This window comes from Salmo salar, chromosome ssa09 (genome assembly GCF_905237065.1).
Source record: "Salmo salar chromosome ssa09, Ssal_v3.1, whole genome shotgun sequence".
NCBI lineage: Eukaryota > Metazoa > Chordata > Actinopteri > Salmoniformes > Salmonidae > Salmo > Salmo salar.
In genome coordinates, this window is record NC_059450.1 from 102,525,838 (window position 1) to 102,547,976 (window position 22,139).

Sequence of the window (22,139 nt, forward strand, 5' to 3'; positions counted from 1 at the left end):
TCCGCTCTAACCTGTATGTATGGATGGAAGGGTTACAGTTTAGATGCATACTGTAGTGGGTGGGAGAGTGATAGAAATGTTGTTAAATTCAAATGTTAATTCAAGAAGGGGTGCCTGGGTTGGAGGGTCCACTTTAGAGACACATGTTCAAAAGGACTAGCCTTTTTTATGTGAAGATACCAACTGAGCCAAAAATACAATCGTCTACAACACAATATAGTGAAGAATGAGAAAGACGATGGTGCAATGTACCGATGATCATAAACATACAGTACCGAAGCAACTAATGCATAAAGAACCTTGAAGAAACTCTGAGCCTTAAACATGCTTTTTATCAGTATCTATTATGTTTACCTAATGAGTGCAATTGAAAATAAATATGTAAATGCACACACATCCATTCTTGTATGCATAGGATGGACTTGACTTTAAATAGCGAACATAAATGAGGTGCTACAGTTTGCAATCCCATGTCTTTACTCATCATGAACTATTTCCCAGCAGCATTTGCTCAATAAATGTCATACTGAAATACAAATATGGTCTCTTGTTCCTTTATGCAATTGTCCTGTCATGTCCTTTCACTTGTTCATTTACAGTAGCTGTCTCCACCTCAACATGCACACTATTCTATTTCTTCATCTGCTTTCCTGGGGGTGGGATTGCATGCCTCATGATCTTTTGTAGCCTAGGGAAATGATACAAAACCACATCACCATCCAGAGGCTGTCCTCTACAGAGGCTGTCCTCTACAGACGCTGCCTTTACAGATATTTAAAGCTACGCTGTAATATGTGCATACCATCAAAGAATGAGCCACCAACCATAACATAAACGATGCACCCCATGGCATTTTCATGCAAATAGCATTTTATTATAGCACTTGATTTATCAAATCAAACTTAATTTACATAGCACATTTCTTACCAAAAACAGTGCAATTCAAAGTACTTCACTTACATAAATAAAATAATAAAAAGTGAGAAAGATAAAAAACAATTGTCACGGTTGTCGTTGGTAAAGGAGGACCAAAATGCAGCAGGTATGTGTATGCTCATCTTGACGTTTAATAAATTCAAAATGAACACCAAAATAACAAAAGAACGAACGATCAACAAAACAGTCTGGCAAGGCAAAAAGGTCTAAACACAGAACAATCTCCCATAAATGACAAACACAAACACACTTATATATGGGACTCTCAATCAAAGGCAAATAGACAACACCTGCCTTCAACTGAGAGTCCCAACCCCAATTAACCAAACATAGAAACAGACTCACTAGACTAAACATAGAATACATGAATATCAAACAGTGCCCAAACACCCCGGAATACTTAAATCAAATGCCCCTTCAACAAACACACCACCGCGCACCACATAAAAACGAATACCCTCTGCCACGTCCCGACCAAACTACAATGACAATTAACCCTTATACTGGCCAGGACGTGACAGTACTCCCCACCCCCTAAAGGTGCTAACCCGGAAGCACCTTAAGAAAAAACAAAAACCCCAAACAACAACAAAAAATCCCCCCTAAACTAAAGGGAGGGAAGGAAGGTGGCTGACGTCACCGACGGCACTTGTGCTACACCCCCCTCCCCAACCCACCTATGCAGGTGGTGGTTCAGGCTCCGGCCTATTGTCCTCAAGAGTGCCGACCGACCCGATCAGCCCCGGACCGTAGGCAGACTCCCCTGCTCGGATCATGGGCAGACCTCCACCTCTCCACCCTGTATGCAGACTCAGCAATTAAACAGTTAATCTCTTTAAGTTCTGAATTGTCAGGCTTACTCAGTTCAAGGTTGCTGCTAGACTCCCCTTGGGTTTTGGTCATCGGCAAACTCTGGGCAGATGGGCCAATCTGGCTGATCCTGGCCGCTGGGGCAGTCTGGCAGCTCCGGGCAGTCTGGCCGCTCTGGCGGCTCGGCAGTCTGGCCGCTCTGGCGGCTCCCGGGCAGTCGGGCGGCTCGGCGACTCCTGACTGACGGGCGGCTCGGCGACTCCTGACTGACGGGCGGCTCGGGCGACTCCTGACTGACGGGCGCTCGGGCGACTCCTGACTGACGGGCGCTCGGGCGACTCCTGACTGACGGGCGGCAGGCTCCTGACTGACGGGCGCTCGGGCGACTCTTGACTGACGGGCGGCTCTGGCGACTCCTGACTGACGGGCGGCTCGGGCGACTCCTGACTGACGGGCGGCTCGGGCGACTCTTGACTGACGGGCAGCTCGGGCGACTCTGACTGACGGGCAGCTCGGGCGACTCTTGACTGACGGGCAGCTCGGGCGACTCTTGACTGACGGGCAGCTCGGGCGACTCTTGACTGAGATGACGCACTTGAAGCCTGGTGCGTGGTGCTGGTACTGACGTACCAGACTGGGAACACGCACCTCCAGGCTAGTGCGGGAGCGGGAACAGGACGAGTCAGACTGGTTTGACGCACTTGAAGCCTGGTGCGTGGTGTTGGTACTGGACGATCAGCCTGGGAACACGCACCTCAGAGCTGAATGCGGGAGCGGGACGAGTCAGACTGGGCTGACGCACTAAAAGCCCGATGCGTGGCGCTGGTACTGGAGGTATCGGCTTGGGAACACGCACCTCCAGGACGAGTCGGGACTGGGCTGACGAACTGGATGCCTGGTGCGTGGTGCTGGTATTATCTTCACCAGACAGCTGGCACGCACCTCAGGACTATTAATAAACGCTACTCCAGGTGATAACATTAGGACACGCTCTGTAGGGCGAATGTCGTGCCTAAAACACCAACACAGTAGCTCTCTCATCCTTTTCTCCTCCAATTTTCCCATCAACTCCCTTATAGTCTCTGTTTCTCTTTCCTCCCCTTTTCCCCTCACTAGCTCTGGTTCCATCCTCGGCTCCGCCGATCTGTCCGTGTGCCCCCCCCCAAAAAAATCTTGGGGCTGCCTCTCCGGTTTAAACGCCAGTCGCGTTCCTCGGTAGCTTCCCGGTCCTCACCGAATTCCCCTTGCTCCTTCCTCGCTGCTTGGTCCATTTTTGGCGGGAGATTCTGTCACGGTTGTCGTTGGTAAAGGAGGACCAAAATGCAGCAGGTATGTGTATGCTCATCTTGAAGTTTAATAAATTCAAAATGAACACCAAAATAACAAAAGAACGAACGATCAACAAAACAGTCTGGCAAGGCACAAGGCTAAACACAGAACAATCTCCCACAAATGACAAACACAAACACACCTAATATATGGAACTCTCAATCAAAGGCAAATAGACAACACCTGCCTTCAACTGAGAGTCCCAACCCCAATTAACCAAACATAGAAACAGACTCACTAGACTAAACATAGAATACATGAATATCAAACAGTGCCCAAACACCCCGGAATACTTAAATCAAATGCCCTTCAACAAACACACCACCCCGAACCACATAAACAATACCCTCTGCCACGTCCTGACCAAACTACAATGACAATTAACCCTTATACTGGCCAGGACGTGACAACAATACATTTCTAGACAAATATAAAATTAAGATAAACAAATATAAAATTAAGATAGATAAATATAAAATTATGATAGACAAATGTAAAATTAAGAGAGATAAATTAGGATAGTAAAACCATATTAAATAAATTAGGATAGTAAAACAAGATCGGATCTTTGAGCGGCCCACAGGGCTGTGACCCAAATCCAGAGCTTTGCCTGTGAGTGTCACGATTCCCACCGACGGTGGCGCCCCTCCTGCTCGGGTGGCGCTGCAGTCGTCGTCACCGGTCTATTAGCTGCCACCGATTCCCTTTGCTTTTCCCTTTTTATTTATTTACACACCTGTGGTAAATTAGCCATTAGAAGGGCTATTTAGGTTAGCTGGCCAGCTCCTTTTCGAGTCGGGATTAATTTTGTTTCCGACTGTCTTGTTCATGTTCGGCTTGGCATTGTCACACTTTATTTATTCCCCTGTGTTTGGGAACTTTGATTTTCTTCTCAAAGTGTTATTAAAACAACAACACTCCCTGTCCTCGTTGCTTCCTGCGCCTCATTCCTAATCACGACTACCAACGCCGTTACAGAATCCCGCAACACCATAAAGGTATGGAATCAGCGGAAGCAGCGAGCACTCCTCTGCCCTCGATGGAGGAACGCGTGCTCCACCACACGACAGTCCCACATCGCATCGGATCGGCCATGGACCAGATGATGGAGAGGATGGACCGATGGGAGAGAAGTGGTATCCTCTCTCCACCTCCACCTCCCCGATACAGCCATCTACGCCTCCCTGACGTCTGGCTCTGGCGCTCTCGTTTAGCGCTCCCGAGGGGAGTACGATGGGGCGGCGGCTGGGTGCCAGGGGTTTTTGCTCCAGCTTGAGCTGTACCTGGCCACCGTCAGACCTGCTCCCACGGAGAGGAGAGCGTGAGTGCCCTCGTTTCCTGCCTGACGGGCCGAGCTCTGGAGTGGGCTATGCGGTCTGGAACGGTCCAGACTCGACGAGGGACCACTACCCAGAGTTCACCCGCCGCTCGGGCCGTGTTCGACCACCCTCCGGAAGGAAGAGCGGCGGGTGAACGGCTGTTCCACCTCAGGCAGGAGACGAGGAGTACGCAGGACTTCGCGCTGGAGTTCAGGACCTTGGCTGCTGGGGCGGGGTGGAACGACAGGGCCCTCGTGACCACTACCGCTGCAGTCTCCGGGCGGACGTCCGCAGGGAGCTGGCCTGTCGGGACACAGCTCTGTCCCTGGACGAGCTGATTGATATGTCCATACGCCTGGAAAATTTGCTGGCTGCCCGCGGGCGTTCGGGAGAGGGTCCTGCCCGTTTCCACCCCGTGCACCCCCGCTCCTACCCCTATGGAGGTGGGAGGGGCCGTGCCAAGGCACCGGAGGAGGTGGCTCCTCCTGCACCAGCTGTGGTCGGAGAGGACACACGGCCGACCGGTGCTGGAGGAGCCAGTCTGGGAGTCGAGATGGCAGGCAGAACACTTCTCGGTCACCTCAGGTGAGTCAGCACCAGATTCACCAAGAACCCCCTGTTGGTCACGTGTTTTTACCTGTTTTTTTTTACTAAATGTTTCCCCTCTTCCCAGCATAGGGCGCTAGTCGATTCAGGCGCAGCTGGGGAATTTTATGGACCGTGGACTTGCCATTAAGCTGGGCATTCCGCGGGTGCCGATAGATTCCCCTTTCCCGTGCACTCCCTAGATAGCCGACTCATTAGGTTAGGGCTAGTCAGGGAGTCTACGGTGCCACTGGACATGGTAGCAGGGGGAATCATATTGAACGCATTCGTTTTTTTCCTTATTGATTCGCCGTGTTTTCCGGTGGTGCTGAGGGTCCCCTGGCTGGCTGGTCACAATCCGTATTTCGTGGAAACAGGGGGTTCTCCAGGGGTGGTCAGAGGAGTGTTCAGGGAGGTGTCTAGGAGTTTCCATAGGTGCCACGTCGGTGGAGAGTCCAGAACAGGTGTCCACCGTGCGCATTCCCCCTGAATACGCCGATTTGGCGATCGCTTTTGTAAAAGAGGGCGACTAAATTACCACCTCATCGACAGGGGATTGTGCGATAGATCTCCAGGTAAACGCTCGCTTCCCCAGGAGTCACATGTACCCCTTGTCACAGGAGGAGACGGCGGCTTATGGAGACATATGTCACGGAATCCCTGGGACAGGGGTACATTCGGCCCTCCATCTCACCATCTTCCTCGAAGTTTCTTTTTGCTGAAGAAAAAGGAGGGAGGTCTGCGTCCCGTGCATTGATTACCGAGGTCAAACGCTATCACGGTGGGATTTAGTTACCCACTACCTCTCATCGCTACGGCGGTGGAATCATTTCACCGAGCACAGTTCTTCACAAAATTGGATCTCAGGAGCGCCGTATAATCTGGTGCGGATCAAGAAGGGAGACGAGTGGAAAACCGCCCCTTTTAGTACCACATCAGGCCATTATAGAGTACCTCGTCATGCCGTAGGGTTGAAAAAAAAAACTCCAGCCGTCTTTCAATCCTTTGTTGACGAAATTTTCTCAGGGACCTGCACGGGCAGGGCGTGATTGTCTATATCGATGACATTCTGATATATTCCGCCACCCGTTCCGCATGTGTCCCTGGTGCACAAGGTGCTTGGTAGACTGCTGGAGCATGACCTATAATGCTAAGGCTGAGAAGTGTGAGTTTTCCAAACGAGCCGTCTCCTTTCTGGGTTATCGCATTTCCACCACGGGGGTGGTGATGAGTGTGACCGCGTTAAGGCCGTGCGTAATTGGCCGACTCCAACCACGGTGAAGGAGGTGCAGCGGTTCTTAGGCTTTGCCAATTACTACCGGAGGTTTATCCGGGTTTTGGCCAGGTAGGCTCCCATTACCTCACTGCTGAAGGGGGGCCGTGCGTTGCGATGGTCGACGGAGGCGGACGGAGCCTTCAAGAGGTTGAAGGCGCTGTTCACTACGCACCCGTGTTGGCGCACCCGGACCCGTCTTTAGCGTCGCTAGTGGAGGTGGACGCATCCGAGGCTGGGTGGGTGCCGTGCTATCACAGCGCTGGTACGCCACGAAACTCCGCCCCTGCGCTTTCTTTTGAAGAAGCTCAGTTCGGCGGAGCGTAACTACGATGTGGGGGACAGGGAGTTGCTAGCGGTGGTTAAAGCTCTGAGGGTGTGGCGGCACTGGCTTGAGGGGGCTAAACACCCCTTTCTCATCTGGACCGACCACCGAAACCTGAGTACATCCGGGCAGCGAGGAGACTGAATCCACGTCAGGCGAGGTGGGCCATGTTCTTCGCCGGTTTAGGTTTACCATCTCCTATAGACCCGGGTTCCCTGAATACTAAGGCCGACGCGCTGTCCCGTCTCTATGACACAGAGACCGGCCCACTCGATCCAACTCCCATCGTTCCAGCATCTAGCTGGTGGCACCAGTGGTATGGGAGGTGGACGCACATCGAGAGGGCATTAGTGTTGGAACCTGCGCCTGCGCAGGTGCCCGTAGCGCATGTATGTGCCGCGTCGGTGTTCGTGGATCGTTTGATTCGGTGGGCGCACACGCCACCTACTGGGTCATCCTGGTGACGCCGAGGACAGTGCGGGGTCTAAGGGGGAAGTACTGGTGGCCCATCTGGCTAAGGACGTGAGGTCCTATGTCTCTTCCTGTTCGGTGTGTGCCCAGAGTAAGGCTCCTAGGCATCTACCGAGAAGGAAGTTACAGCCCCCCGTTCCACAACGACCATGGTCGCACCTGTCCATCGACTTCTTAACAGATCTTCCCCCTCTCAGGGGAACACGGCGATTCTGGTGGTTGTGGATCGGTTCTCCTAAGTCCTGCCGTCTCCTCCCATTGCCCGGTCTCCCACGGGCGCTGCAGACTGCGGAGGGCCCTATTTACCACGTCTTCCGGCACTACGGGGTGCCGGAGGACATTGTTCTGATCGAGGTTCCCAGTTCACGTCCTGGGTCTGGAAGCGGTTATGGAGCGGCTGGGTCTCGGTCAGTTTGACCTCCGGTTATCACCCCGAGAGCAATGGGCAGGCGGAGAGGGTGAACCAGGAGGTGGGCAGGTTCCTGAGGTCGTATTGCCAGGCCGAATTAGCCCAGAACTCACTTCGCCACTCCTCAACTAACATATCACCCTTTCAGTGTGTGTTAGGTTACCATCCGGTCCTGGCACCATGGCACCAGAGCCAGACCGAGGCTCCTGCGGTGGAGGACTGGGTCCAGCACTCCAAGGAGACCTGGAGAGCCATCCAGAACTCACTAAAGGAGGCCAGTGCGCGGCAGAAGAGGAGTGCTGACCGCCACCGCAGTGAGGCGCCGATGTTCGCACCGGGAGACAGGGTCTGGCTCTCGACCCGAACCTGCCCCTCCGCGTGCCCTGCTGGAAGCTGGGGCCGCAGTGTGTGGGGCCCTTCAAAGTCCTGAGGAGGATAAACGAGGTGTGTTATCGGTTGCAACTCCCTTCCTATTACCGTATTAACCCCTCGTTTCATGTGCTCTCCTCAGGCCGGTGGTAGCTGGTCCCCTTCACGAAGATGAGGTGCCGGAGGTCCCTCCACCCCCCTGGACATCGGGGGTCCCCGCTACAGCATACGGGGGCCATTCTGGACTCGAGGGGCCTGCAGTACCTCGTGGACTGGGAGGTACGCCCGGAGGAGAGGTGCTGGGTGCCGGCGGAGGACGTCCTGGACCCATCTATGTTGAGGGATTTCCACCACCTCCGTCCGGGATCGCCCTGCCCCTCGCCCTCCGGGTCGACCTCGAGGCCGTGTCAGCGCGCTGCAGGAGCCGCGCGTCAGGAGGGGGTACTGTCACGATTCCCACCCGACGGTGGCGCCCCTCCTGCTCGGGTGGCGCTCGGCGGTCGTCATCACCGGTCTATTAGCTGCCACCGATTCCCTTTGCTTTTCCCTTTTTTTTATTTTACACACCTGTGGTAAATTAGCCATTAGAAGGGCTATTTAGGTTAGCTGGCCAGCTCCTTTTCGTGCAGGATTAATTGTTGTTTCCGACTGTCTTGTTCATGTTCGGCTTGGCATTGTCACACTTTATTTATTCCCCTGTGTTTGGGAACTTTGATTTTCTTTCTCAAAGTGTTATTAAAAGAACAACACTCCCTGTGCCCGTTGCTTCCTGCGCCTCATTCCTAATCACGACTACCAACGCCGTTACAGTGAGTAGGGAGATGACGAAGTCCACCCTTTCTTTGTCAGAGGTGAAGTCAGCGGGTGATGGTCTATGTACAGGTTACGCTACATGAAAAATCCTTGACATTTCCCTGGGGAGCGTCATATTTATTAGGCATGGATATAGAGGAGGATGAACGAGAGGAGGCTGTGGCACCTGATATGGCTGAAGAAGGAATGGACTGGTGAAGGAGGTCGCAGAGTTCATCGAGCCATTCCTCCTGTCGCGCTAGACGTAGCTGCAGCTCCGCTGAATCCATCTGTCGTGTTTGGTGAGGTATTCTGTAATGAACACGATATGAGACAGAGAGCTGGTTTCAAGCGCCGAGCGCAGCAGGTGTTTATTGGAAAGGACCATAGGAGGAGGCAGGTAGCTGGGTCCAGGGGCAGGCAGAAGGTCCTACACGGTAGGTCCAAAATGGCAACAGTACAGGCAGGGAATAGGCAAAAGGTGTCGTGAGGGAGGCAGGCAAAAACGATCATACACGGGAGGCATGAAGGACAAGAAAAACAGAGCTCCGAAAGAAGTGTGTCTCAAAACAAACAATACCTCACAGTGATGGGGTGCAAGGAACTGAACTAAATAGTGTGGGATGATGACATGCAGGTGTGTGAACAGGTGATTAGAATTCCGGTGATTGGGATCTGGAGAGTGAGCTGGAAAGTGGGCTGTGTTCCGGGGATCTATGTGTTTAGAAGTATGAGTTGACGCAGACGTTACAGTTTGGAAGGAACCAGTGGCTAACTGCAAGCATGGAAAAGCAATCACTAGCCTGCTATTCAGTGGAGTGGCTGTGTGGTCCCAAATCTGGGATTAAGGGTCTCTTTTCCAAGTCTAAAATTATAAACATTCAGCATTGGTCATGCTGTGAATGAAGCATGAGCCCTGACTGTGAAAATATCTTTTGAAACGGTTATCCAACTCGGAATTGTAAATCTGGAACTCGGGTGTCTTTCTAAAGCTACGATCTGAAGATCATGATTCAACCTTGTTTTTCTGAGTTCCCAGTTGTCTTGAAAGCACCATAAATCCAGAGAATGCCAGACTTTGATAACAAAATTTGCCCACGAAGGACCGCCGCGCCACCTTCCTGTTCAAGTGATCACAGCACAACAAGGCGAGTCCAAAAATGTCTTGTATGCTGCTGCATAAATGATGTAATATGCCAGGGATATATGTATACTGTATCAAAGAAAGTAATACTAAGTGTATGTTGTGTAGTAAGCTGTTAGTAGTCAACATGCCTCACCCTAATAATTTAGTCTATTTTCCTCTCTTAATTTTGCCTACTGATCTGACTTGGTGGTGCACATGTAGCCTATAACCAGTTTTAGAGAAATGTAATCATTGAATATTGTAAGAGCTTTCATTGTCTGCTTATATGGCCCCTTTATTTAGCCTATTGTTCTGACTTGGTCTACAGGGAGAACACTGTAAGAATGGCCCATGTTCTGAATTGTGTCGTTGTACATTTCAAAGTGCGAAACAAATAGTTATAGCGACCACGTCCGTCCTAGCTCGCTCATGTCTTAATCGAAATTACAGATTGCTTCTTATCCGCTTTTCGTCCCCGTAAGCCATAGTTTATACATCTAAATTGTCATTAGAAACCATATTTGTTTAAGCAAGTCAGCCATATCAACTATGTTTTTTTTAAAGCAGTAAATGAGGCTGAATGAACTGTTTTGCTGCCAGACAAGGCTCCGTTAATAGCCAGGTGTAGCAGTGGTAAGATGTTGGGACTGCTGTTGGGACTCTGCTGTTGGGACAGCTTTATATAGGCCCTAACAGTTTGTGGGCACCATTTGTCACCGTTATAGTGCAATTAATGTATTGTTTAGTGTTGTGTTGTGTTTTACTCCACCAAGATTTACATGCTAAAAATCGCCACTGGTGGTGATGTACATGTTTAAAAAGGCTGAGGCCAGCAGGAGAGCAGAGAGAGAAAGAGGCAACAGAGGCCAGGTGTCTAGCTCTAGGTCACAAGGATCAGCCAGGAGAAAGTGAGTATAGGGCCATATAAATCGCTCAAGTTAACTCAGCCACAACAACACACATTCACACACATTCAGTTAGGATGAGAGAATCACTTTTATGTAGTGAGGCATGGTAACTATCTCTCCCTCTCTCTCTCCTCTCTCTCTCTCTGGGACAAACACAATCTGAAATTGTCTGAGCTCCCAAATGCGTTAGGGCTCACTCCACAGAGCTAACTGTTGCAATGGAAAAACAATGAGTGAGATAACAGAATACAAATGGGTGATAAGTGACAAGTGTCTAATTAAGTCTCAGAGATGGGAATAACTTATTCTTCCCTCTTAACTGTGGTATAAAACAAGGGTTTTTAAAGGCGACTGGAGAATCTGAATCAACCTGACAAACTATTTAAATCTTATTGTGGGTAATAATGTTCTGGGAGGCAACAATAGCCTTGCCGTTTGTCAAAAATAGTCTAGCTGGTTTTCATAGGATGAGAATAAAGAAGAAACCCGCACACTGCTCTTGCTAGTGTCACTGCTCTTTATTAAGGGATACTAGCAAGAGCAGTGTGCAGGTTTCTTATTTTTTCTCATGTTATTCAATTCTTACCATGTGCCTGCAACAAAGATAGCTCAGATGTGCAAGTGCCTTTTGAATTTTTAATCACTGGTTTTCATAGGATGAAATATTGTCATTAAAGGCAGTCAATTGGCCAAAACCAGAGGCAGCCATTTTGTTGCATTACCTGCTTCAGTTGCAGGGGTTTGCAATGACCTTAGTTACCTCTGAAATGGGTAGAGCAGGACTGAATGGGAATCAATAAGACTGACAACACACTGCAGCCAATCAGATCTGGCAAGCAACACTGCAGCTTCACTCCTTAGAGAAATCATCTCAATGCAGGGAGGAGATAGCAGCCTCTCTATCCAATGTGCTCTCATCCGCAACCCAAAGACTGTAACTTATGCATTGTATTCTGTATCTGTTTGTGAAACCATATTAATCAAAGTGTTTCCCATCATTGTTAGAGTTGGACAGATAGAGTTACAAAGTCATTCTGAGGAATGTAATTATAGAAAAAAACAGTGTTGCAGTTTGGATGCCTATTCATCACTACTGAAATGCTTTGGTTTGAAGTGGCTCAAAATAAAAGGGCAAATTTGTCCATAACATATTATGATATGCATTATGAAGGTAATATATACTATTGAATGGGGTAAATTGCTTGCATATAAGCACAGGCTGATCATAACTGTAATCTATTCCAATAGCTGTCAATAACTACAACTATGATTAATGCTTCAACATTTCCTGAAAGTTATAAGTGGTCACATAAATGCATGATATTGATTGAACCAACCCCCTCATGGTAGTCTCACTTTATACGTCATCGGTAGGTCACTGATGGTAATCCCTTTGATCTTGGGAGGTTTCCTGTCAAGAAGTAATCAATCACCTATTATTGAAGACTTAGCACAAGCAAAACATCAATATAGGAAATTGGTTCGGCTTTGCACATGTTCATAGGCAAATATAAATGTTTTATTCAATTAATTTAATGATCAATCATTCTGTTCAATTTGAGAGAAACATTTTCAACACTTTTCAAACACTTGTAAAGGACGGTAATGGTGTTTTACTGCATTAAGTCGCTGTCCATGGTGTCGATATTGTTATCGCTCTAAATTGCATCGGTAAATTGATCATTTCTGGTATAACCTTTTTGCTAACTAATAATAGGGGAAATAATAATTAACATGGGTCATTGAACTGCTCCATAAGTTATATTTCCATGCATAGTAATGCTGCACGTTGGCTGGTTGAATTAGCAAATGCAGAGATGCATGTATAATTTTCTCTCTTATTCTAATGTTCAATGTTTGGAGGAAACTCTATATTCCCTCTGTGACAAGAGACAAATGATAAACACATCAACGTCAAGGACACATGAGCTATCCCAAAAATCCTAATGATAATCACCCCATTTCCTTTTTCTCCCTATGTGTGATCATTCCTCTGCTTTTCAAGCGGCCACCCACGAACCCCCCCACAAACAAGTAGTGTTTCACTTACATAGAGTATGAAGGGTTGAGACATGGCCCTCCCCCTCCGTTCGATCAATGGGCCAGTAAAAACAGTCGCTGCCTTGTTAGCGATAAAGCTTCTCCTATATAAAGGACAGCCGGTGAGACTAAGAATGCTGTGAGCGCCATCCACCCCGCACCTGCAAACACACACACACACCACTCCTCCACCTCGCACACCTTCCCTTCCATCTGCACACGCAACCCCTGGTCTGGCCGGATGAGTTACCACCCGGTGGACACGATAGGGAGTCCATTCAGGAGAAGTATGGATAGTAGGACCACCTACGGCCGCTCCACTGGCACCCCCTCCAGCGGGTTCCGTTCTCAGTCCTGGTCCCGGGCAAGCCCAGGCTCCACGATGACCTCCTCCTACAAGAGGAGCGTCAATATGCCGGTAGCCCGAGCGTACAGCTCCACAGTCCTCAGCTCCGCCGACAGCGTTGATTTCAATCAAACGAACGGAGACTACAAGCGCTCCAACGAGAAAGAGCAGCTCCAGGGGCTCAACGACCGCTTCGCCGGTTACATCGACAAGGTGCACTACCTGGAGCAGCAGAACAGCCAAATCGAAGAGGAGATCCAGACGCTGCGGCAGAAGCAGGTGTCGCCATCCCAGCTAGGCGATTTATACGACCAGGAACTCCAGGAGCTGCGCTCCATGCTGGAGCAGATTCACCACGATAAAGCGCAGATCCAGCTCGACACGGACCACGTCGAGGATGACATCCAGAGAATTAGGGACCGTTTCGACGAGGAAGCCCGCATCAGGGATGAGACGGAAGGCATCATCCGGGCGTTGAAAAAGATATGACCGACTCTGATTTGGTGAAGTCAGAGTTGGAGAAGAAAGTTCAGTCACTGCACGACGAGATTGCCTTTATCCGCAACAACCACGAGGAAGAGGTGGGCGACCTGTTCGCCCAGGTGCAGGCGTCGCAGGTGACCATGGAGAGGAAAGACATCCAGAAGACGGACATCACCGAGGCGCTCCGGGAGATCCGCACCCAGCTCGAGGGCCACTCCAACCAGAACCTGCAGCAGGTGGAGGACTGGTTCATGTGCCGCTATTCCAAGCTCACTGATGCTGCGGAACAAAACAAAGATGCAATCAAGTCCGCCCGTGATGAGATAGCAGACTACCGCCGCCAGCTCCAGTCCAAGACCGTGGAGTTAGAGTCCGTCCGTGGAACCAGGGAGTCACTGGAGAGGCAGTTGAATGACATCGAGGACCGACACAACAGCGACCTGTCCAGCCTGCAGGTATGATGAGACCCGCTGTAGGCATTATTTTCATAAAGAGAAGCAATGTAGTGGAGAGAATAAATTATATAATAAGATATGTTTTTCGTTGATTTCAAATTGAGAATATTATCACGACACCTTTGAGGTTTTTATTCTTATTTTAAATGTAGGTCTACTTATAAGGAGAGTCCCCTACATTTATAGAGAGAAAGACACACACTTGCATTGTGTCCCCACATATTGTATTAGTTTGATTTTGAACGAACTAAATTGTTTTATTATGTGGGCCCTAAATGCATGCGTTTTAACTAGGCTATAAACTCTGCGCAATGGTGGTGTCTGCGCTTTTGCTTTAGACAGCCTAAATGGCACAATGCTGACATCTTATGGACACAGATGTAACATCTCCAAATGTTGGAGCATTAGGCTACGCATAAGCTGCGACACTTGGTGCACGTCAGGACATTATAGGGTTGGGAAGACATAATGCAGCAGACTGTTTTTTTTGTTATTTTTTCGTTGCTGAGCCAGAGACTCGGGGCCCTTGAAACACAGTGCTGTTCACTGCGTCCGAATACATTATTTAACACAACAACAGTCCAACCTATCCAATTATTTGCACTTTCACTTTTCATAAATGAGACAGGAGGAGTTCACAATTTCAATTGTTATTGCAATATTTTATTGGAATCTCAAAGTGCTGTTTCAAATGTAGGCCTATACAAGTTTAAATGTGCTTGTGAAGTAATTACCAGGATCACAAAATATGACATTGTATTTTTGATAGTTTTCTTATGATGTTTAGAAAGCAGTGTCCTTATGGAGAAATGTGTCATCCCTACACCAAAAAGAAATAACCAAGTATTATTTCAGGGTTCCATATAGGCATAAGAAATAATAGCTCTTAACCAGCTTGTGTCTCTCGGTCTTGTTCTCTGCAGGAGACCATCCACCAGCTGGATAATGAGCTCAAGGGCACGAAGTGGGAGATGGCGCGTCATCTGCGCGAGTACCAGGACCTGCTCAATGTCAAGATGGCCCTGGACATTGAGATAGCTGCATACAGGTACAATGCGACGACAGAGCGCTAATTAGGCCTAACATTGAAAAAACTTTTTTTTAAATATATGTTTACTAATTTCAAAACAAAATAGTATATAAAGATCTCATTTATATATAGAAACTACATTTTTATATTAGGCCTACACTAAACTATATCTCATGTTCTACTGTTCTTGCAGGAAACTCCTAGAAGGTGAAGAGACCCACTTTAGCACTTTCCCTTACCGCCACACCGTTACCTCCTCTAAGAAGTCCAAGTATGAGCCTCCCAAACTGAAAGTCCAGCATAAGTTTGTCGAGGAGATCATCGAGGAGACCAGGGTAGAGGATGAGAAGGATGAGATGGACCAAGACCTGGCTGAGATCGCCCAGGAGCTTTCTGCCGCTCTGGAGACAGAGGCCACAGATGAAGGAGAGGATGAGGGAGAAGAGGGAGGAGAAGAAGCAGAGGGAGAAGAGGGAGAAGGGGGAGAGGGTGAATCAGAAGAGGTTGTAGCCTCCACTGATGCCCAAGTTAGCTCCAGCACACCTGCTGAGGAGGAAGAGGAGGTCAAAGAAGGTGGTGATGAAGAGGAAGAGGGCGAAAAAGAAGAAGAGGATGAGAAAGGAGAAGAGGGTGAGGGTGACAAGGAAGATGATACAGAAGGTGGTGATGAGGGAGAAGGAGAGGGGGAATTAGAGGAGACAGTCCTGTGCTCTAAAGCCCCAGAATCAAAGGCCTCTCCTGACAAAGAGAAGGGAAGCGGAGGAGAAGAGGAGACAGGAGAGGGAGAAGAGGAGGGAGATGATCAAGATGAAGATGCAGGTAGTGACAAAGGATCCAAAGATGGAGATGATAAGGATGAGGAAGATGAGAAGAAAGGAAAGGATGAGAAAGAAGACAAAACAGATGAGAAGGCAGCTGTAGCCAAGACAGAGGCTCCCAAAACAGAAGCCCCCAAGAGTGAGGCCCCAAAAGTTGAGGTCCAGAAATCTGAGGCCCCAAAGCCCTCCAAGCCAGACTCCCTAAAAGCTGAATCCCCAAAGGCTGGGTCCCCCAAGTCTGAGTCACCAAAAGCTGGATCCCCCAAACATGAATCCCCCAAAGCTGTAACCCCCAAATCTGAATCTCCAAAACCTGGCTCCCCCAAATCTGAATCCCCAAAACCTGCTGGATCCCCAAATCTGAATCCCCAAAACCTGCTGGATCCCCCCAAATCTGAATCCCCAAAACCTTCTGGATCCCCTAAAACTGAATCCCCAAAACCTGCTGGATCCCCTAAATCTGAATCCCCAAAACCTGCTGGATCCCCTAAATCTGAATCCCCAAAACCTGCTGGATCCCCTACTTCTGAATCCCCAAAACCTGCTGGATCCCCTAAATCTGAATCCCCAAAACCTGCTGGATCCCCTACTTCTGAATCCCCAAAACCTGCTGGATCCCCTAAATCTGAATCCCCAAAACCTGCTGGATCCCCTACTTCTGAATCCCCAAAACCTTCTGGATCCCCTAAATCTGAATCCCCAAAACCTGCTGGATCCCCTACTTCTGAATCCCCAAAACCTGCTGGATCCCCTAAATCTGAATCCCCAAAACCTGCTGGCTCCCCCAAATCTGAATCCCCCAAACCTGCTGGCTCCCCAAATCTGAATCCCCAAAACTTACAGGATCCCCAAAATCTGAATCCCCAAAACCTACAGGATCCCCCAAATCTGAATCTCCCAAATTAGGATCCCCCAAGGCAGAGTCCCCCTAAGGGTGAGGCCCCCAAACCAGAAGCTCCAAAGTCAGAGGCCCCCAAGGCTGCAGAAGAGAAAGTAGACAAAAAGAGTGATTCAGAAGAAGAGAAGAAGGTAGAAAAGAAAGACGCGAGCCATGAACGGAGATGTGGAGAAGACTTCCCCAGAGGACAAGGACAAGAAGGATGAGGGGTGGGAAAGAGGCAGAGGAGAAGGATGTTATCTCAAATGGAGGGACGAGAGCCCCACTAAAGATGACCCCCGACCAGAAAGATGATCCAAAGGACCAGAAGGTGGTCATCACCCAAACAGTGGAGACCATCACCACTGGAGAGGACGGGCCAAAGCATGTCACCAAATCAGTCACTGTCACCGAGACTGTGAAGGAGTCTGAGGATTTGATGCAGGAGAAGACAGTCTCCAGCAAGAAGATGGAGAAACACTCTTCCCAGTCCGTCAAGGTGGTGACTGAAACTGAGTAACTGCGCTCCATCCAACCCACTCAGGAGGAACAAAGATGACACGACGACAAGCAATCAACCCAGAACTAACATAACAAAGAAATCATAGAGCTAGAGCGATGTAATAAAGATAACCACTCTCAAACATACAGAAAAGCAACGAGAGAAGCCATATGATGTGACAAAGCTAAAGTTTAAAAAATGCATGTTGAGAGAAAGCTTTAAAAGGGTTTTGCTGCGGATTATATCAGGGAAATGTGGTAGTGGGACAGATTATTAATTGTCTTTATTTTTTCCCCTGCAGTTCACGGGAGGGCTCACGGGTGGGGCGTCTGCATGCTAGCTCAGGGAGGGAGTCCCCTCCCGCTCTAACCTGTATGTATGGATGGAAGGGTTACAGTTTAGATGCATACTGTATGTGGGTGGGAGAGTGATAGAAATGTATGTTAATTCAAATGTTAATTCAAGAAGGGGTGCCTGGGTTGGAGGATCCACTTTAGAGACACATGTTCAAAAGGACTAGCCTTTTATGTGAAGATACCAACTGAGCCAAAAATACAATCGTCGACAACACAATATAGTGAAGAATGAGAAAGACGATGGTGCAATGTACTGATGATCATAAACATACAGTACCCGAAGCAACTAATGCATAAAGAACCTTGAAGAAACTCTGAGCCTTAAACATGCTTTTTATCAGTATCTATTATGTTTACCTAATGAGTGCAATTGAAAATAAATATGTAAATGCGCACACATACATAAATGAGGTGCTACAGTTTGCAATCCCATGTCTTTACTCATCATGAACTATTTCCCAGCAGCATTTGCTCAATAAATGTCATACTGAAATACAAATATGGTCTCTCGTTCCTTTATGCAATTGTCCTGTCATGTCCTTTTCACTTGTTCATTTACAGTAGCTGTCTCACCTCAACATGCACACTATTCTATTTCTTCATCTGCTTTCCTGGGGGTGGGATTGCATGCCTCATGATCTTTTGTAGCCTAGAAATGATACAAAACCACATCACCATCCAGAGGCTGTCCTCTACAGAGGCTGTCCTCTACAGAGGCTGTCCCCTACAGATATTTAAAGCTACACTGTAATATGTGCATACCATCAAAGAATGAGCCACCAACCATAACATAAACGATGCACCCCATGGCATTTTCATGCAAATAGCATTTGATTATAGCACTTGATTTATCAAATCAAACTAAATTTACATAGCACATTTCTTACCAAAAACAGTGCAATTCAAAGTACTTCACTTACATAAAATAAAATAATAAAAAGTGAGAAAGATAAAAGTATTTAGATTAAATATATTTGAAGATAAGCAAATGTAAAATGAAGATAGATAAATTAGGATAGTTAAAACCATATTAAATAAATTAGGATAGTAAAACAATATGAAAAAAATAGGATAGTTACACCAACATTAAATAAATTAGGATAGTAAAACAATATTAAATAAATTAGGATAGTAAAACAATATTAAATACATTTGGATTGTAAAACAATATTAAATAAATTAGGATAGTAAAACAATATTAAAACAACAGTGAACATGAGAGAGTAATATGAGAAACTATATTTAGATTGAGAGATGTTTATGCAGTGTTTCAGCAATTAGCTACATTATTTGAGAACAACATTACCTACATTACCTACATTGTTAAACATGATTTTAAACTATACATATTTAATTCAAAGTATTTTTACATGACAAGTTAAACAATTGAGTGATAGGTCCTCCGGAGACTTAGCAACACTAAAGCAGACAGCAACCCGATCGTAACTTGGAATTCAGCACCACCGGAAAATGGATAGCGACTATCTCAGGCAGAATCCATGAAGAGGTTTCTTTGAAATGTAGCCTATCACTCACTCACAGTGAATGAATCCACATTATAATGCTAGAGGGATAGTTGGTCTGATTCTAGCACTAAAGCACGATAACACCTGGGGTAGTTACATATTATTTTTTGTTCCTAAAACTTTCAGAACAAAATAGTCTCATCTAACATTTAAAAAAAGATGATGACATACAGTGCCCTTCGGAAAATATTCAGACCCCATTACTTTTTTCACATGTTATTACGTTACAGACTCATTCAAAAATTGATTAAATAAAAAAAATCCTTAGCAATCTACACACAAAACCCATAATGACAAAGCGAAAACAGGTTTTTAGAAATGTCTATCTAACATTAAAAAAATAACAGAAAACCTTATTTACTAAGGTATTCAGACCCCTTTGCTATGAGACTCAAAATTGAGTTCAGGTACATCCTGTTCCATTGATCATCATTGAGATCATTGACATGTTTCTACAACTTGGAGTCCACCTGTGGCAAACTTCAATTGATTGGACATGATGTGGAAAGGCACACAACTGTCTATATAAGGTCCCACAGTTGACAGTTGATGCATGTCAGGGCAAAAACCAAGACATGAGGTCGAAGGAATTGTCCGTAGAGCTCGAGACAGGATTGTGCTCGAGGCACAGATCTGGAGAAGGGTACCAAAATTTTCTGCAGCATTGAAGATCCCCAAGAACACAGTGGCTGCAATCATTCTTAAATGGAAGAAGTTTGGAACCACCAAGACTCTTCCTAAGAGCTGGCCGCCCGGCCAAACTGAGCAATCGGTGGAGAATGGTCTTGGTCAGGAGGTGACCAAGAACCCGATGGTCACTCTGACAGAGCTCCACAGTTCCTCTGTGGAGAAAGAAGAACCTTCGAGAAGGACAACCATCTCTGCAGCACTCCATTAATCAGGCATTTATGGTAAAGTTATCAGATGGAAGCCACTCAACAGCAAAAGGCACATGACAGCCCGCTTGAGTTTGCCAAAAGGCACCTGAAGACTCTCAGTCCATGAGAAACAAAATTATCTGTGAATCCAAGATGGCGTAGCAGTCAGACGCTTTGTCCTTCATCTTGTCGTATGCCATGTATATATATTTTTATATATTTTTCTTCGCATATCTTTTTTATATTTTTCAAACCTCAACCAAAATAGTCTCCTGCAACCCACCTCACCCAATGTGGTGTCGATCTGTTTTTTCTAAAGTATATTTATTTACCTCGGAACCAGAATCCCCAACAGAAGCTAGCCAGCTCACTAGCTACTAGCTAGTAGTCAGCTAAACACTGCTAGCGGTCATCAGCTAACCTTTTAGCTCGGAAAGCTCTCGCCAGTATGTACAACGCGACTCAAACCAGAGCATACCGGACCTATTTTCTCTCCATATCCCCGGATTCCTACCGCAAGCTCTGAACCTTTCACCTGATCATCACAGCTAGCTAGCTGCAATCCAAGTGACTACTCCTGGCTAACGTCTGTCCCAAAGAAAGCACCATAGCCTGGAGCTAGCCCATGCTAGGCCCATTCTCCCGGCTAGCTGAAGAGGCCCATACGCCACTCCTGGGCTGCAATACCCGGACCCCTTCTACTGCCGGCACGGGGCACGGATCCCCGCCGATCCTTGACCCTGACCTACCAACGTAATCTCTCGAGGGGTACTCAACTGGCCCCTAGGTCGCTAACGTCCCCCGAATGCCCATCTGCTAGCCTGCTAGCTGCAGCCCGCTAGCTGTCTAGAGCATATTGAACTGTTAGCTGAACAGATCCATCGGCCAACTTCTTGGACCACTATACCTATTTTGCCTATTGGACTTGGACCCCTCTGCTACTCGAACCCTACTAATCCATCACAACTGGTCTATCGACGTCACCGCGCGGAGGTTAAATCAGACTTTCCTCCGTCGATACATCCCTCTTAGGCCCTTCTGCTAGCTTGCATAGCCCCAAGCCTGCTAGCTGTCTGAATCGCCGTGTCTCCAGCCAGCCCAACCACTCACTGGACCCCTATGATCACCTCGGCTACGCATGCCTCTCCCTAATATCAATATGCCTTGTCCATTACTGTCCTGGTTAGTGACTATTGTCTTATTTCACCGTGGAGCCTATAACCCTGCTCCATTTAGTTCCACCTCCCACATATGCGGTGACATCACCTGGTTTAATCGTCTCTAGCAACAATATCTCTCTCATCATTACTCAATGCCTAGGTTTACATCCAATGTACTCACATCCTACCATACCTTTGTCTGTACATTATGACTTGAATCTAATTCTATTGCGCCCAGAAACCTGCTCCTTTTACTCTCTGTTCCGAACGTACGAGAAGACCAGTTCTGATAGCCTTTAGCCGTACCTTATCCTACTCCTCCTCTGTTACTCTGGTGATGTAGAGGTTAATCCAGGCCCTGCTGTGCCTAGCTCCCCTCCTATTCCCCAGGTGCTCTCATTTGTTGACTTCTGTAACCATTAAAGCCTTGGTTTGATGCATGTTAACATTAGAAGCCTCCTCCCTAAGTTTGTTTTATTCACTGCTTTAGCACACTCTGCCAACCCTTATGTCCTAGCCATGTCTGAATCCTGGCTTAGGAAGACCACCAAAAACCCTGACATTTCCATCCCTAACTATAACATTTTCCGACAAGATAGAACTGCCAAAGGGGGCGGTGTTGCAATCTACTACAGAGATATCCTGCAGAGTTTTGTCTTACTATCCAGGTCTGTACCCAAACAATTCGAGCTTCTACTTTTACAAATCCACTTTTCCAGAAACAAGTCTCTCACCGTTGCCGCTTGCTATAGACCACCCTCTGGCCCCAGCTGTGCCCTGGACACCATATGTGAATTGATTGCCCCCCATCTATCTTCAGAGCTCATGCTGTTAGGTGACCTAAACTGGGACATGCTTAACACCCCAGCCATCCTACAATCTAAGCTTGATGCCCTCAATCTCACACAAATTATCAATGAACCCACCAGGTACAACCCCAAATCCGTAAACACGGGCACCCTCATAGATATCATCCAAACCAACTTGCCCTCCAAATACACCTCTGCTGTTTTCAA

The 22,139-nt window shown here is 47.5% G+C and overlaps 1 protein-coding gene and 1 long non-coding RNA gene across 2 annotated transcripts; both read left to right on the top strand.

Moving 5' to 3' along the window:
• The first annotated feature begins 280 nt into the window (after nucleotides 1-280).
• LOC123744690 (uncharacterized) lies at nucleotides 281-18,058 on the top strand. The gene is made up of 2 exons (XR_006771097.1): nucleotides 281-450; nucleotides 17,971-18,058. It is a non-coding gene; the product is annotated as an uncharacterized lncRNA (long non-coding RNA).
• On the top strand, nucleotides 12,814-16,746 carry LOC106566140 (neurofilament medium polypeptide). Its single transcript, XM_045724274.1, is given in 4 exon segments — nucleotides 12,814-13,513; nucleotides 13,516-13,976; nucleotides 14,900-15,024; nucleotides 15,200-16,746. Coding segments are annotated over 4 exon segments (2,697 nt in total). The 5' UTR covers nucleotides 12,814-12,933; the 3' UTR covers nucleotides 16,731-16,746.
• Nucleotides 18,059-22,139: the final 4,081 nt, after the last annotated feature.